This window comes from Pagrus major, chromosome 24 (genome assembly GCF_040436345.1).
Source record: "Pagrus major chromosome 24, Pma_NU_1.0".
NCBI classification, from domain to species: domain Eukaryota; kingdom Metazoa; phylum Chordata; class Actinopteri; order Spariformes; family Sparidae; genus Pagrus; species Pagrus major.
The window spans coordinates 566210-581180 of NC_133238.1; the positions used below are offsets into that span (position 1 = coordinate 566210).

Consider the following 14971-nt stretch of genomic DNA (forward strand, 5'->3'; position numbering starts at 1 on the left):
TTTTGATCTGTATGTATAATAGTTGGCAGGACCCTCTCAAGTCTCATAGCCAGAGCTTTAGCAATAATTTTTGTAGCCAAGTTCAACAATGAAATTGGTCTGTAAGAGCCATGTTCGGTTGGCGGTTTACCTGGCTTCAGAATCAGATTGATTAAAGGTGCCTCTTAACGACGTGGGGAGGCAATCCAATTTAAAGGATTCCACGTATGCATATAACAATGGGGCTAAGCATTTTTTTCTTTAAATAATTTAAAAAATGTCTATTGGGATCCCAATAGAATAGAGTCCAGACACCTTGCCACCTTCCATGTTAATTATAGTGTTGGAAATATAATCTAAATTGAGTTCCTTATCCAGTTCAAGTTTTGTATCTTACAGGGAGATACAGGGAATATCCAGACCATCTAGAAAACTGTTCAGGTTGACCACATTTAGTGGGCAATCTGCATGATTTTAATTGCAATTATTGTTCTGAGTCAAGTTTTTTTAATTTGCCAAGCCAGCAGTTTACCCGTTTTCTCACCCTGATCATAAAAAGTCTGTTTAAGCCTAACTAGTCCATGTTTAGCTAGCCACTCTCTCTAACTCTCTGATTTTAGAATTTAATTAATTCATTATCTGTTTAAATATATTAAATTTGGAACTAGTGAAACTAATCATTTGCCCTCTGATATGTGCTTTAAAAGGCATTCCACCTTGTTGTCACAGTTGTCTGGTCTGTATTAAAAGTGAAGTAAACATCTATGTGGTCACACATTTTATGAATTAAGCATCCTATAACCATTTAGGATGTAAGCGCCAACTGGAGGAACGATTGTTTAATTGTGAATCTTTGTAAAATAGTGAGGTTGGGGGATGGTCTGAAAGAACAATGCTATCAAATATATGGCTAGTTGTATTTGGTAGCAGAGAAATTGAAGCTAAGAAATAATCTTTATGCGAAAAGCAATTAAAGGATGAAGAGTAACATGAGAATTCTTTTTTACTTTGGTTGGGTCACAAAGATTCAGGTCTTTCATAAACTGTGATGCTTTCTTTCTACTTTGAGAGTGAGGGGTGTCCTAACCCGATGAACGTTCCAGTTTCGGGTCTAGAGTACAGTTGAAATCGCCTGCCAGCATCATTTTTCCTGGAAGAGTGGCAATCAGTAGGAATAGATTTTCAAAAGCCGAAACATATTAGCCAAATTAATGTCTTCTCTCAGAAGAGCTCCTTGAACCACTAAGAATCTACCCACTGTATGACGAATAGTGTTATTCACTTGGAGAGGCACAGACTTGTGAACCAGCACCATAACCCCTCTAGAGTGGGAAGAGAAACAAGAAAGCCAGTACCTTGCCTGGCCACCTCCTCCGTACGTTCAGCAAATCATCTCAAAGTAAATGAGTCTCTTGGATAAAAACTATTGACGACTCAAGCTGTTTGAGCCTAGTAATAACTTGTTTCATTTTAGTCATTCTAACCATCCCCCTTACATTTTGAGAAGTTCATTTTAGATCCTTATTTGAAGTGATCTTAAATTAATATTAACCTAGATGGTATGACATATTTTCAGCTGTGATTGTAAATAGCCCTGTTGTTACTTTGTAGGAGTAATCTTACAAATGTGCCAGTACAAAATATCATATTGTGAGAAATACACATAGACAAAGAATCAAAGAAAAAATCAAATCTGCCATAAACAAATCCCATTAGCTGTCTTCTCAAACAGGACAGCCTTTCCAAAGTTGAGGGTCCCAGTGTTTCAGGTAGCCACTTCGCGAGAAAAACGATTGGGTCATTTTTTTCCACTTTCTTGGTTGTTGGATGTTGACCAGTCTGAGGTTTGATCTCTGGGAGTGGTTTTTGAGCTCGTCATGCTTGTCTGTGAGGAGAGCCACTTGTTTAACTAGCGCTTCAGTCTTGCCTTTATCCATAATAACTGCATCCTCGACATTGCTGATACACTCTTCTGCCTCATCCATGCGCCCTGAGAAATCTGGTATATCTCTCTTGATGTCTTCAATTGCATTCAGGACCCCGTCAAACCTTGTGGCAAAGTCATTCTTGATCATATCGAGTTGCTGAATAACATCCAAGTTGTGGGCCATTTCAGCATCTGCATCATCTGGCTGGAGGGTAGGGCTAGCCTGTTGAGCTAGCAAGGCTTATAGCATCCATGTGGTTGTCTTCTGCGGCCGGGGAAGACTTTGCTTCAGTTCTGTTTTTTCAATGACATTTTAGTGTTGATTTACACTTCAAGGTTATTACAAGTGATTGGTAGTCTTGACCATGATCTTCATGGACAATTTACAGGATTTTAATCAAATATCGCCAGGAGTTCAGCGCCATAACTGCCAAAGCGATTACTTTTAAATTTGACGCACTTCTGCCAGTGTCCCCAACTAACGCTAAACAGTGAACTATTGGGGTTTTTCTGTTGCCAGTTTAACCATGCTGAGTTGAGACAATCACCGCACAGGATGGACCCTCTCTGGACTGGGGCCAAAGTCAAAGTCAATGACATTTTAGTGTTGATTTACACGTCAAGGTTATTACAAGTGATTGGTAGTCTTGACCATGATCTTCACGGACAATTTACAGGATTTTAATCAAATATCGCCAGGAGTTCAGCGCCATAACCGCCAAAGTGATTACTTTTAAATTTTACGCACTTCTGCCAGTGTCCCCAACTAACGCTAAACAGTAAACCATTGGGGCTTTTCTGTTGCCAGTTTAGCCATGCTAAGTTGAGAGAAGCACTGCACAGGATGGACCCTCTCTGGACTGGAGCCAAAGCCAACCCCTGACGGCGTCCTTCTCTCCCTTAAAAAAGGGTATGTTGCGATTGCAAGACTCATGTCCGGAGAACAGGCCTGCTTGTTAAACGACAATCAAAGTAAGGCACATAGCGCAAAGGGGCAGTATTTAGACTCTAGGCGTGTTTTGGGTGTAAAACAAATTAATCCAATCAGAATGTCATCTCTCTGGCGCCTGGCGCATTGATATTACTTGGCTGGGGTACTTGGCTGCTGGATGTTCTGCCCCCACCATTTCACAATCATGTGTCCCGCCAACAACTTTGCTTGACTGCATAAGAGCAAAATACACTGCTATTTAACTGAGAAGGCAGAGAAGCACTGCAGTGTGTCCCTCTGTGTGTAATGGTGATGTGTGGACCACACTCCGTGGATCAGGCAAGAAGGGTCATTGAAATTATTATTCCAATCAAAAGTGGGTGGGATGCAGGTGGGTGAAATACATACTTTATTGAGGAAAATATTATGACATTATCTGCAGCGACCCTCCAGCAGCAGAAATGATGTGTCTTTCCATTAACATGCACAATTACACTAAAGGAACAGCAGATTAACTTCATGATTATTTAAATGTTCTTACTTGCCGACAGGATCAGGATCTTGTTAATAAATGTTCTGTGTTCTTCTACACATCAAAAGGTCACACACACACAGTGCAGATTCAAACAGTAAAACCGTTTGGAGTGAAGCAGCCACCCTCCAGATAATTCCTGAGCTCCTGTCTAAAAGTATTTATTTCAGAAAGTAAAAAAGGTTTATTTCCTTTCCCTATGGAGAGTTTCCTCTTCAGCTTTTAGTTTTACTTATTAAATGTGATATGATATTTGTTTCAGTAACATTGCTGGGCACATGGAAACATTTAAATTGACTGAAAGCAGCCTCTGACATCATAAAATCAGAATGTATGCACGCGTTGTGACCCTACCTGTGTAGGTGCATCTTCCTATCTGACTAGTGCGCCATTTAAATAGCAGGAAAAATATTGTGCCTTTGACTTAAGACAAGTTTTTTGTTGGTCTATGGCACAGTGGGTGTCTGCTGCCTCAAGATAAAAATTTGCCATCAGCACACCTTTCCAGACCTCACTTTAAAATCTTTTCGCTCAGGGGCACACAGATGGGTGCAGGTACATTTGCAATTTCAACTACGTGGGTACAGGGTGTGAAAATGACAACTGCATCAGTCTGAAATTACAATGACACTGAGGGGGCATGGCCACCGTGAATTTGTTGCCCTGCCAGAGAGAGACATTTTCAAAAGTATCTGTTTGTTCCGCTCTCAGTACTAGCTTCTAACTGAATCTCTGTGGTTTGAACTTCAGTTTCTCTCCTTTCTCCCTGTTTATACATTCAGATGTATACTTTATTGTTTCATCATGTTCCCTTTCTGCTGTTTCAGGAGTCGAGTCAAATTACTGCTGGTAAAATCCAACATTTCCTTATTTTGCTGCTTCATAGTAAAAGCTTTCTAAATAACTGAATACTGGGGGACCTTTATTCTGAAGAATTTGTAGGAAATACAATACAAACTGTGTGTAGTGTTACTTGTTTTTTTTACTTTTAGTTTTTTTACATCATAAAACCTAAATTTTCAGCGAACTTAAATGAATTGCAGCTGGAAGTTCTCTGCAGTCCTTTTAAAGCATTTCATTAAAGATATACTCATAGGCATTTAAAAAGAGTTTTTTTTTTTTTTTTTACTGAAAATGAATATCTGGTGTAATATTGGTTTCCTTGTTAACTAGTAATGGTAATCATATCTGTGTCACCCCTCCCCTCAGTTTTTACACTTTGATCTTTCAATAGATTAAACAACCAACATATAACATGTTATTAGTGGCCTTTTGGGGGTACTGTTACAGGGATTTAGTTACATTTGGGCTACTCTCGCATAGCCAGACCTATCTCCACAGCACTGTGTCAGTGCTGGAGAAAGGCTGCACCAATTGTCATTCTGGTATAGTGGAACAACAGCCTACATACATTCAGCCTACCTTTGACAGAGCCAGATAGCCCTTTCTCCCTGTCTCCAGTCATTATGTATAGCTAAAATATTCAGCTGTGGCAGAAGCTGCAATGACCATACAGACATAACAATTGCATCTATATTCTCATCTAACTGTCAGCATTTCCTTGTACTTATATAATTAGCAAAGATTATTAATCTGTTTTGTTCTTTGACTGCCAATGTACGAAGTTAACAATGAACTTATTACTTATATTTTATTATTTTTAATTCCCTGAATCAGCCAAAAACAGACATTCCTGTCCATTCTATGAACAGTCTCTAAATTCTTTTAGAATTCTTTCTAGAATTACCAACTGACAATTTGTATCACATTTGGGATACTTTGGATCTATTGTGACACAAGCTTTTAGTCATACTGACCATTCATACAAGATGTGTTTTTGATGTTTTACTACTAACCAATTGGGATGGACGAGATCTGAGTGTAGATATCCAGCATGCGGTTGTTGTCCACATCCACCAAGTAGTTCCCCCTGCTCTCCTCATAGTTACAGAAGAAGTTGATTGCACCAATGTTCTGGGAAGAGACATGTTCTGCATTAAGAACAGCATACAGTAGAATTGAATCCTTGATTACAAAAAACAGAATAACTATATGAAGCAATAGTTACAATAATCACAGATAAAAACACAAAGCCTAATTTCCATTTTCTTCCTCTAGCATACAGCAAACAATACATAAAGAACATAAAACCACAACACCAGTCAAGACAAAACAGACATACAACAGTGTAGTGGCACAGTCAATATGTTCTAAGCTCTCTTCATAATATCAAATCAGGTAAGAAGTTGAGAAACTATATTTTCATGGCTACTTGAAGTTGCATTCACACTGAATCAATTTAAGGGAAGGCTTGAAGGGAAGATTATTCTAATGTACAGCAGAAGAATAAAGAAATGTGTAGAGATGTTAATAATAACACTGAACACTTATAATACCTGGCTTCTGTCTTTCTAAATTTAGTTGTTCTATTTCACCCTTCCTGACTGCCAGAGGAAGTGCTTGTCACTGGATATCTTATCTCTTGCAGAAGCGCAAGTCAAGTATTTATATCAACAAAGTCATGTGTGACCACTGACCAGGTTTTAAATCATCTGCCCGATCATTCCCTTATCATATTCTCGCTTATGCAGGTCACTTGCTGTAGTAGTATTGAGTTGAATCACCTGTTGTTAAGTTTACTGAAAGCTTGTTACGTGTAGTGTTGTGATCACAGCAGTTGGAGTTGCAGATTGCTTGCCCTCCAAAGACTGCGACAAGCTGTTTCTTTCTGATGGGAGAGTGGTTTTCCATTTAGCCATCGCCTCGACCAAACCTTATGCCTCTATTTCCAACAACGTGATAAGTACCTATTTCACCTGTGGACATCAATGGGTAAGATCAATTAGCATTATATAGCTAAGTGTGTCAGTGAGAGGAGCGTCCTCGGTTCCCTCTTACTGAATATATTGTTGTCTGTAACCTTGCTGTTTTCACGGTTGTGGAGTGCCTTCTGAAGCCAACAGTTAATCAGTGGTGCGCTGAAGAGAGCGTATCCACTCAATGTTGGCTAATACTGACTACGTACGGTCTCAGTAAAGAGAGTCTTCCCGCTCCCCTATCACTGTAGCGTTATACTTTGTCTGATATCTTGTTCTCACAGTTAGTTAAAGTGCTCTCGAATGAAACTGCTGAACAGCTTCAACTTGGATCAGAAGTGGCACATGCCCAGGAAGCTCAGGGTGTCACGGTGGTGCCTCCTTCCTCTAGCCCTGGGAGGGAGAGGTTGCATCTCTCAAGAGGCATGCCCATGGTCTCCATTCCGTTTCACCAAGAGACTGTCATGATGGACACCTGCCTCTTAGGATGGAGTGCAATGTGGCCAAACTGGGCGCAGTCGTCTGCCCAGGACTACAGAGAGCACGTCAATGTGCTGGAGCTACGGGTTGTGCACTCAGGCACATCTTGCTATACCTGAGGGGGAAGCATGTGACTTCTGACGTGAACAGCCCATGCCCACATGCAGCCCCAGCCTGGGCCTTGGCGATCAGACACATCATCAATAGCAAAAAGAACATAGTTTGATTAAATGTTACATAGTTTCACGTGTATGCATTACATGCAAACCAATGGCCTATAAGCACACGCCCTGGCTCATAAACAGCCTGTCATATCCCTTGATAATGGAGCGAGCCACGAGTGACACACGGACAGCCAATCATTGAACAGACAAATCCTATGTGTGCACTCTCCGTGGCTCATTTATACAGCCTATCAAATCCCTAGGTGCTACGAGTAAAACAAGCTAATCGTTTCACAGTGTAGTGTAGTTCGGTTACACCATTGCCATGTGACTGACAACAACAGAAGAGCGTGAAGTGAGGCATTAGTATGGATCCCACCACAGTACAGATCAGCTCTATTGCAGCTGTAAAACTAGGTCACACAGTGGCTGTGTTAAAGTCTGCTTTTCTGATACGGCAGCCTACAAGCCAAACCAGTCCAACCAGCAAACACACTGACCCCTTCGGCCTCTGTCCCAATCCTCTGCTGCTCCTCTCAGTTTTAGCCACCCTTTGCTGCAGGAGTGTCTCAGGCTGGCTCTGACTGCCGCTGCTCCCCCACTCGGCCTGTTTGTCCTTCTCACCCGTATGACCGTATTTTTACTTATTTATGTAATTCTATTTGTGTGGTTTTCCTTGCTGTGTTAACATAAATTATGACTAGTGTGCCTTGATAAAGTGGTTAAATTCAAAATAAAGAGGTTAAGTTAAACCTTTAAACCTAGCACATTTTCCAGATACTACAGAGTGAATGTGGCCACCTCCCATCCATTGGGTGTGGTACTTCAGCAGAGCTCCTCTGCTTCATCCTTATAAGGTAGGTATTCTGGATTCCTTGCGACTCTGTCGTCATAAGTCACCCAGTGAAAAGCACTGTCTCTGACAGTCAGGAAAGGTGGAATAGGATAGCGGTTACGGATGGTTCTATGATCACTGGATGACTGCAAGAAGGATGACACCGGTAGTTATACCTGGGCAGGGGATATCCAAGGTCACGTGACTTTGTTGATATGAATACTCAGCCTGCGCCGGAAGATATCCAGTGATAAGCACTGTCTCTGGCAGTCATCCAGGGTTCATAGAGCCATGGCTACAACTGTAAACTTCATTATCAACATGGATATTAGGATTTCTTAAGAGTAGTCATATTTCTACAATTCTGTCGTCTTTAAGAAAATGAAACTCGGTACAAGTTCTCCATTACCATGTGCATGACATATTGAAGCATAGTACTAACAGCCCTACTGTGTGGCTATGCCACCATATCTCTTTAAGGCAAGATTCAATTACCCCCAATTTTGGCTGGCATCACCAAAACACTGTAAGTCACCAACACTGTACATTTCTGTTGTTTTTAACAAGGTGAAACTTGAAAAATAGCCCTCCATGAACATGAGCACATCATACTGAAAAATGGCACCAATAGCTCGATCTGCGGCCATTGATAAAATTTGTTTATCAATGGTTTGTTTAATTTGTGAAGGAACTGCTGCGCTCTGACCAGCTGGTGTGTTATCCTAGATACATGTATCTATATGAAGAAAAGATGGTTGTACTCAGGAATAAGACTTTGGATACATTTGAATTTAAATGAATTTAATTTAATGAACTCATGCATCATATTTTGTCTTGCACTTCCTGTTTTTGTCTTTTCCCCACCCTTTTTCTGCTCACCTGCGTTTCAATAGTTAATTAGTCCTTGTATATTTAGTCCATGGGTACATCCCGTTTCCCTTAAACTGCATCCATGCATCCCTCACTTATGTCTTTTCCAAACCATGCAAGGAGAGAGTAGATGAAGAAATATGTTTTAAGAGAAATGAAATTTCCTTTTCTCTGAAGTGGCAATAGAGCGACATTGGATTCTGATTAAGGCTGCAGCTGGTCACAGCTGGATTGGCTGTCGGCCTTAACTAGATTAAAACCAATCCAGTGCTTTTGACAAGTTTAAATATCTTTAAAGCAGACAGCAATCATTTTTGATGGAAAACCACTTTTTTGCTCAGGCTCAGCTCTGGAGAAACTCTAACAGCTGGGATCTGTATCTGTTTTAGGTCTGTTTTTTGTTTTTTGTGTGAGTTTGGTTCCTATGTCATTCTTGCAATTTCAGTCACTCATTGGACATTTTCCATGCATGCAATAATGTGACTGCAGTAGAGCTTAGATCGGGCTCAAAAAATCAAGCCCGACCCTACCCGAGCCCGTGAACGTTGTGTCCGAGCCCGGCCCGGCCCGGCCCGACACATTAACTGTAATTATGAGCCCGAGCCCAATTTAAACCCGACAATTTTTTAATACGTGGTGTAACAGTCAGAGTTATTCAATGTAGCGCCACTAGGTGGCGGCTCCTTTTGTTCAGTGGGTAATGTAACCTGTACGATGAAGAAGAGCAAGTGTACTTCCGCTCCCCATGAGAAAGGATACTGCCGACAGAGCGAAGACTCCCCATTTTATTTTGTCTTTATTTTGTAAAGTGTTGGTGCAAGAACCTCGGCCTGTGTTCATTTGCATGTATGCCTGTATTCCCTGGATTAATCCTGAAATCAAGGCTCTCCTTAAGGAGAAAAAGAGGGCCTTTAGGTCAGGAAACAAGGAGGAGCTGAAGGCTGTGCAGAGGGAGCTGAGGAAGAAGATCAGAGAGGAGAAGAACAGCTACAGGAGGAAGATGGAGGTCCAGCTGCAGCAGAGTAACATCAGTGGAGTCTGGAAAAGCCTTAAAACCATCTCAGGGCTGAGGAAACCAGACTCTCAGGCTGCCGGGGATCAGACGTGGGTGAACGACCTGAACCTATTCTTCAATAGGTTTGACCAGACACCCACCCCTCCCCCGGCCCAGTCATCTCTGCTGCCCCCCACCACCTCTTCCATCCCCCCTGTTTCCTACCCCATTCTCACCTCTACCTCCCTTTCCACTGCTTTCAGCCTGCAGACACCCCCCACTGCCCCCCCTGACACTCACCCACCTCCCCCACCCAACAATCAGCCCCCCTGCTCCAATCTGTCCCTCTCCACTATCCAGGTGAGGAATGAACTGAGGAAGATGAAGGTGAAGAAGGCCACGGGTCCAGACGGGATCAGCTCCAGGCTCCTCAAGTCCTGTGCAGACCAGCTGTGCAGGATTGTGGAGTACATCTTCAACATGAGCCTGAAGCTGGGAAAAGTGCCACTGCTCTGGAAAACCTCCTGCGTGGTACCAGTACCAAAGATCCCTCACCCTAAGGACTTCAACAACTACAGACCAGTTGCTCTCACTTCACACCTGATGAAGACCCTGGAGCGGCTGGTCCTTGTCCATCTCTGCCCTCTGGTGGGTCCTTTTATGGACCCACTCCAGTTTGCCTACCAGCCTGACATCGGAGTGGACGACGCCATCATCTTCCTCCTGGACAGATCACTGTCTCACCTGGAAAAGCCTGGAAGCACTGTGAGGATCATGTTCTTTGATTTCTCCAGTGCTTTCAACACCATACAGCCTGCACTTTTGGGGGACAAGCTGGAGCTCACGGGGGTGGACCAACACCTCACGACCTGGATCCTCGATTACCTCACCAACCGGCCACAGTATGTGAGGACTCGGGACTGTGTGTCGGACACAGTCGTCTGCAGTAAGGGGGCCCCACAGGGAACAGTCCTGGCCCCTTTCCTATTCACCCTGTACACTGCTGATTTCTCCCACCAAACACCCCACAGCCATCTACAAAAGTTCTCTGACGACTCTGCTATCGTCGGCCTCATCAGGGACGGGGACGACAGAGCCTACAGAGAACTTATTCAGGACTTTGTGGACTGGTGCCAGTGGAACCACCTCCAGCTCAACGCCGGGAAGACCAAAGAGCTGGTGGTGGATTTCCACAGTCGCAAACAACCCTGCACACAGGTGAACATCCTGGGAACGGACATTGAGATGGTGACGTCTTACAAGTACCTGGGAGTTCACCTGAACAATAAACTGGACTGGACTGATCACACTGCAGCAACATACAAGAAAAGTCAGAGCAGACTCCATCTGCTGAGGAAGCTCAGGTCCTTTGGAGTGCAGGGGGCACTCCTGACAACTTTCTATGACTCTGTGGTGGCATCAGCCATTTTCTATGGAGTAGACTGCTGGAGCAGCAGCATCTCGGCAGCGGATAGGAAAAGACTTGATAAACTCATCAAGAAGGCCAGCTCCATCCTGGGATGCCCTCTTTACCCAGTGCAGGCGGTGGGAGAGAGCAGGATGATGGATAAGCTGTCATCGCTGCTGGTGAAGGAGTCCCACCCCCTGCAGGACACTATCACAGCACTGGGCAGCTCCTTCAGCGATAGACTGATACACCCCAAGTGTGTGAAGAAGAGGTATCGCAGGTCCTTCCTTCCTGCTGCTGTCAGACTCTACAATCAGCACTGCCCCCAGTAGACCTCACTGCACTGTGCAATAAAAACTCTATATATAACCCATTTCTCAACTGGGCAATTTTCATACCCATATTTATTATTTATTAATAACAATACACTGCCCACACTGTTTATAATTAGGGCCCGAGCGCTTGTCAGCATGAGGACCTATTGTATCTGTAAGGATTATTTTTTTCTGTCCAAATGATCGCATATTTGGCGGCCTGAACATACGCCAAAACTCACCAAACTCGGAACATACATCACATTTGTGTGCTGCTATTACAATTCAACATTAAAGCTGCAAGCAGCGATGAACGGGCCCTCGCAGTCCACGTGCGTCGGGGCATGCTGCTGTCGCGGCATGCTGCTGTCACTAATGGTGCTGTCGGGGCTTGTTAATGTAACAACTTCTGTTGAGGAATGAGAAGTGAAGGCAGTCAAACTGTTATTTCGTCATTTAGCAATAAAAGCGCCACCTATTGGCCGATTTGCACCGAATTTTGCACAAACCGTCATGGGGCCATGGAACATAATAAGGAAAGGTTTTGTGTTAATTGGACTGTATTTTGTGAAGATAGGCAAGACTGTCTGTTTGACCATAATGTGCAGGAAATAGTTGTTTTATATTTTGGGCGTCCTTTAGACTATCAAAATTCTTTTAATAACTTTTTGTCAGGAGGGTCCACAGATGCTGTGTGCAAAGTTTGGTGCAAATTGGAGAAATTGCCTGGGAGGAGTTGGAAAATGTAGGTTTGCGACATTTAGCAAATATGCGAATGGAATTCTGGCGTGAAAGTGGGCGCTGCCTACATCACACAATTCAGCTGTATGGAGGGAACAGGTAGATATAAGGTTTAACAATGTGCGCCATATTATGTGGGAGTTATTAAAAGGCTTTTGTGTTGATAATAGCACCACCTGCTGGTCATTTTTGGTGTGTGAGTTACAGGGGCCAGTCTATACCACCCCTATGAATTTCATATCCATAAGTGTTATGGTGTGGGCACAGTGCCAAATAGTAAATTGGACTGCCACCAGACTGCCACCTAGTGGCGGATCGGTAAAACCTTGAAAGGCTATCCTCAGGAGGGCATTGCCAGTAATTCTACCAAGTTTCGTGTTAATCGGAGCAACCGATGTGGAGATATAAAATACTTCAATTTAAAGAGCGCCACCTAGTGATCATCGGCCAAAATTTAGCACAGAGCCTTAGGGTCTCATGTGGAAGTAGTATCCTGAGTTTCCTGTCATTCGGACAAAGCAATGTGAAGATATGCAACACTTCCTGTTTGGAAGAAAAGCTACAGGAAGTTGTTATTTAATAACTTGAGTATTTTTGGAATATCAAAATTCTTAATAACTTTTTGTCATGAGCATCCACAGATGCTGTGTGCAAAGTTTCATGCAAATTGGTGAAATTGCCTAGGAGGAGTTTGAAAAAGTAGGTTTGCGACATTTGGCGAATTTGCGGAAAAAAACGGTAGGCGGAAATGGGCGTGGCCAACATCAGGAGATTCAGCACAATTTACTGAACGCGTGGATATAAGGTTTTTGAATGTGCGACTAAGTATATGGGAGTTATTAGCCAAAACACACTTTCCTTGATCACAATTCTTTTTATAACTTTTTGTCAGGAGGGTCCACAGATGCTGTGTGCAAAGTTTGGTGCAAATCGGAGAAATTGCCTGGGAGGAGTTCGAAAAAGTAGGTTTGCAACATTTTGCGAATTTGCGAATGGAATTCTAGCGCGAAAGTGGGCATGGCCTACATCACACAATTCAGCTGTATGCAGGGAAAATGTAGATATAAGGTTTAACAACGTGCTCCATTCTATGTGGGAGTTATTAGCCAAAAAATGGTTTTGTGTTGATAATAGCGCCACCTGCTGGTCATTTTGGTGTGTGAGTTACAGGGGCCAATCTATACCACCCCTATCAATTTCATATCCATAAGTGTTATGGTGTGGGCACAGTGCCAAATATAAAATTAGACTGCCACCAGAGCGCCACCTAGTGTGAGATTGGTAACCCCTTTGTCAGCTATCCTCAGGAGGGCATTGGAAATGAGTGTACCAAGTTCTGTGTTAATCTAACCAACCAATGTTGAGATATAAAATACTTAAATTTAAAGAGGGCCACCTTGTGGTCATCAGCCACAATTTTGCACAGAGCCTCAGGGGCTCATGTGGAAGTAGCATCCTGAGTTTCATGTCATTTGAACACAGCAATATGGAGATATGCAACAGTTCCTGTTTTGACCCTAATCTACAGGAAGTTGTTATTTAATAACTTGAGTATTGTTTGGAATATCAAAATTCTTTTAATAACTTTTTGTCAGGAATGTCCACAGATGCTGTGTGCAAAGTGTCATGCAAATTGGTGAAATTGTCTGGGAGGAGTTCGAAAAAGTAGGTTTTCGACATTTCATGAATTAGCAAAAAAAAAAAGGTAGGCGGAAATGGGCGTGGCCTACATCCGGAGATTCAGCACAATTCAGGGAACACGTGGATATAAAGTTTTTGAATGTGCGACAAAGTATGTGGGAGTTATAAGCCAAAACGCACTTTCCTTGATAACGCACTTTCGCCACCTAGTGGTGGAAATTCACAACAACAACAGATTATACAATTTTTCGCCAGGTGTGACGTATATTCCAAGTTTGGTGAGTTTTGGGGTATGTTCAGGCAGTGAAAAATGCGATCATTTGTGACAAAGAAAAAAAACAAAATTAAAACTGCAAGCAGTGATGAACGGGCCCTCGCAGTCCACGCGTGTTGGGGCATGCTGCTGTTGTGACATGCTGCTTTCGGGGCATGCTACTGTTGTGACATGCTGCTTTCGGGGCTTCTTCATGCAACAACTTCCAGTGAGGAAATGAAAGTGAAGGCAATCAAGTTGTCATTTCGTCATTGAGCAATAAAAGTGCCACCTATTGGTGGATATGCACCGAATTTTGCACAAACCCTCATGTGGGCATTGAACACGAATCAAATAAGTTTTGTGTTAATCGGACTGTATTTGGTGGAGATATGAAGAACTGTGTGTTTCACCACAATGTGCAGGAAGTTGTAGGTCTATATTTTGGTCGTTCTTTGGACTATCACAATTCTTTTAATAAGTTTTTGTCAGGACGGTCCACAGATGCTGTGTGCAAAGTTTGGTGCAATTAGGAGAAATTGCCCGGGAGGAGTTCGAAAAAGTAGGTTTGAGACATTTGGCAAATTTGCGAATGGAAATTTAGCACGAAAGTGGGCGTGGCCTACATCACACAATTCAGCTGTATGCAGGGAACATGTAGATATAAGGTTAAACAATGTGCGCCATAATATGTGGGAGTTATTAGGCAAAAACGGTTTTGTGTTGATAATAGCGCCACCTGCTGGTCATTTTTGGTGTGTGAGTTACAGGGGCCAGTCTATACCACCCCTATCAATTTGGAGATATGCAACACTTCCTGTTTTGAACCAAATGTACAGGAAGTTGTTATTTAATAACTTGAGTATTCTTTGGAATATCAAAATTCTTTTAATAACTTTTTGTCAGAAGGGTCCACAGATGCTGTGTGCAAAGTTTGGTGCAAATTGGTGAAATTGCCTGGGAGGAGTTGGAAAAAGTAGGTTTGCGACATTTCACGAGTTAGCGAAAAAAAACAGTAGGCGGAAATGGGCCTATATCAGGAGATTCAGCACGATTCACTGAATGCGTGGATATAAGGTTTTTGAA

General features: G+C 42.7%; 1 protein-coding gene across 2 annotated transcripts in view; it reads right to left on the reverse strand.

Annotated features, from left to right (window-relative positions):
• abat (4-aminobutyrate aminotransferase) overlaps positions 1 to 14971 on the reverse strand; it is a 115098-nt gene that overhangs the window by 48361 nt on the left and 51766 nt on the right. For both annotated transcript variants that reach the window (XM_073495472.1, XM_073495471.1), the window contains one exon: positions 5226 to 5343. In XM_073495472.1, the coding sequence (XP_073351573.1) occupies positions 5226 to 5343 (118 nt within the window). The remainder of the gene's footprint in view (positions 1 to 5225; positions 5344 to 14971) is intronic.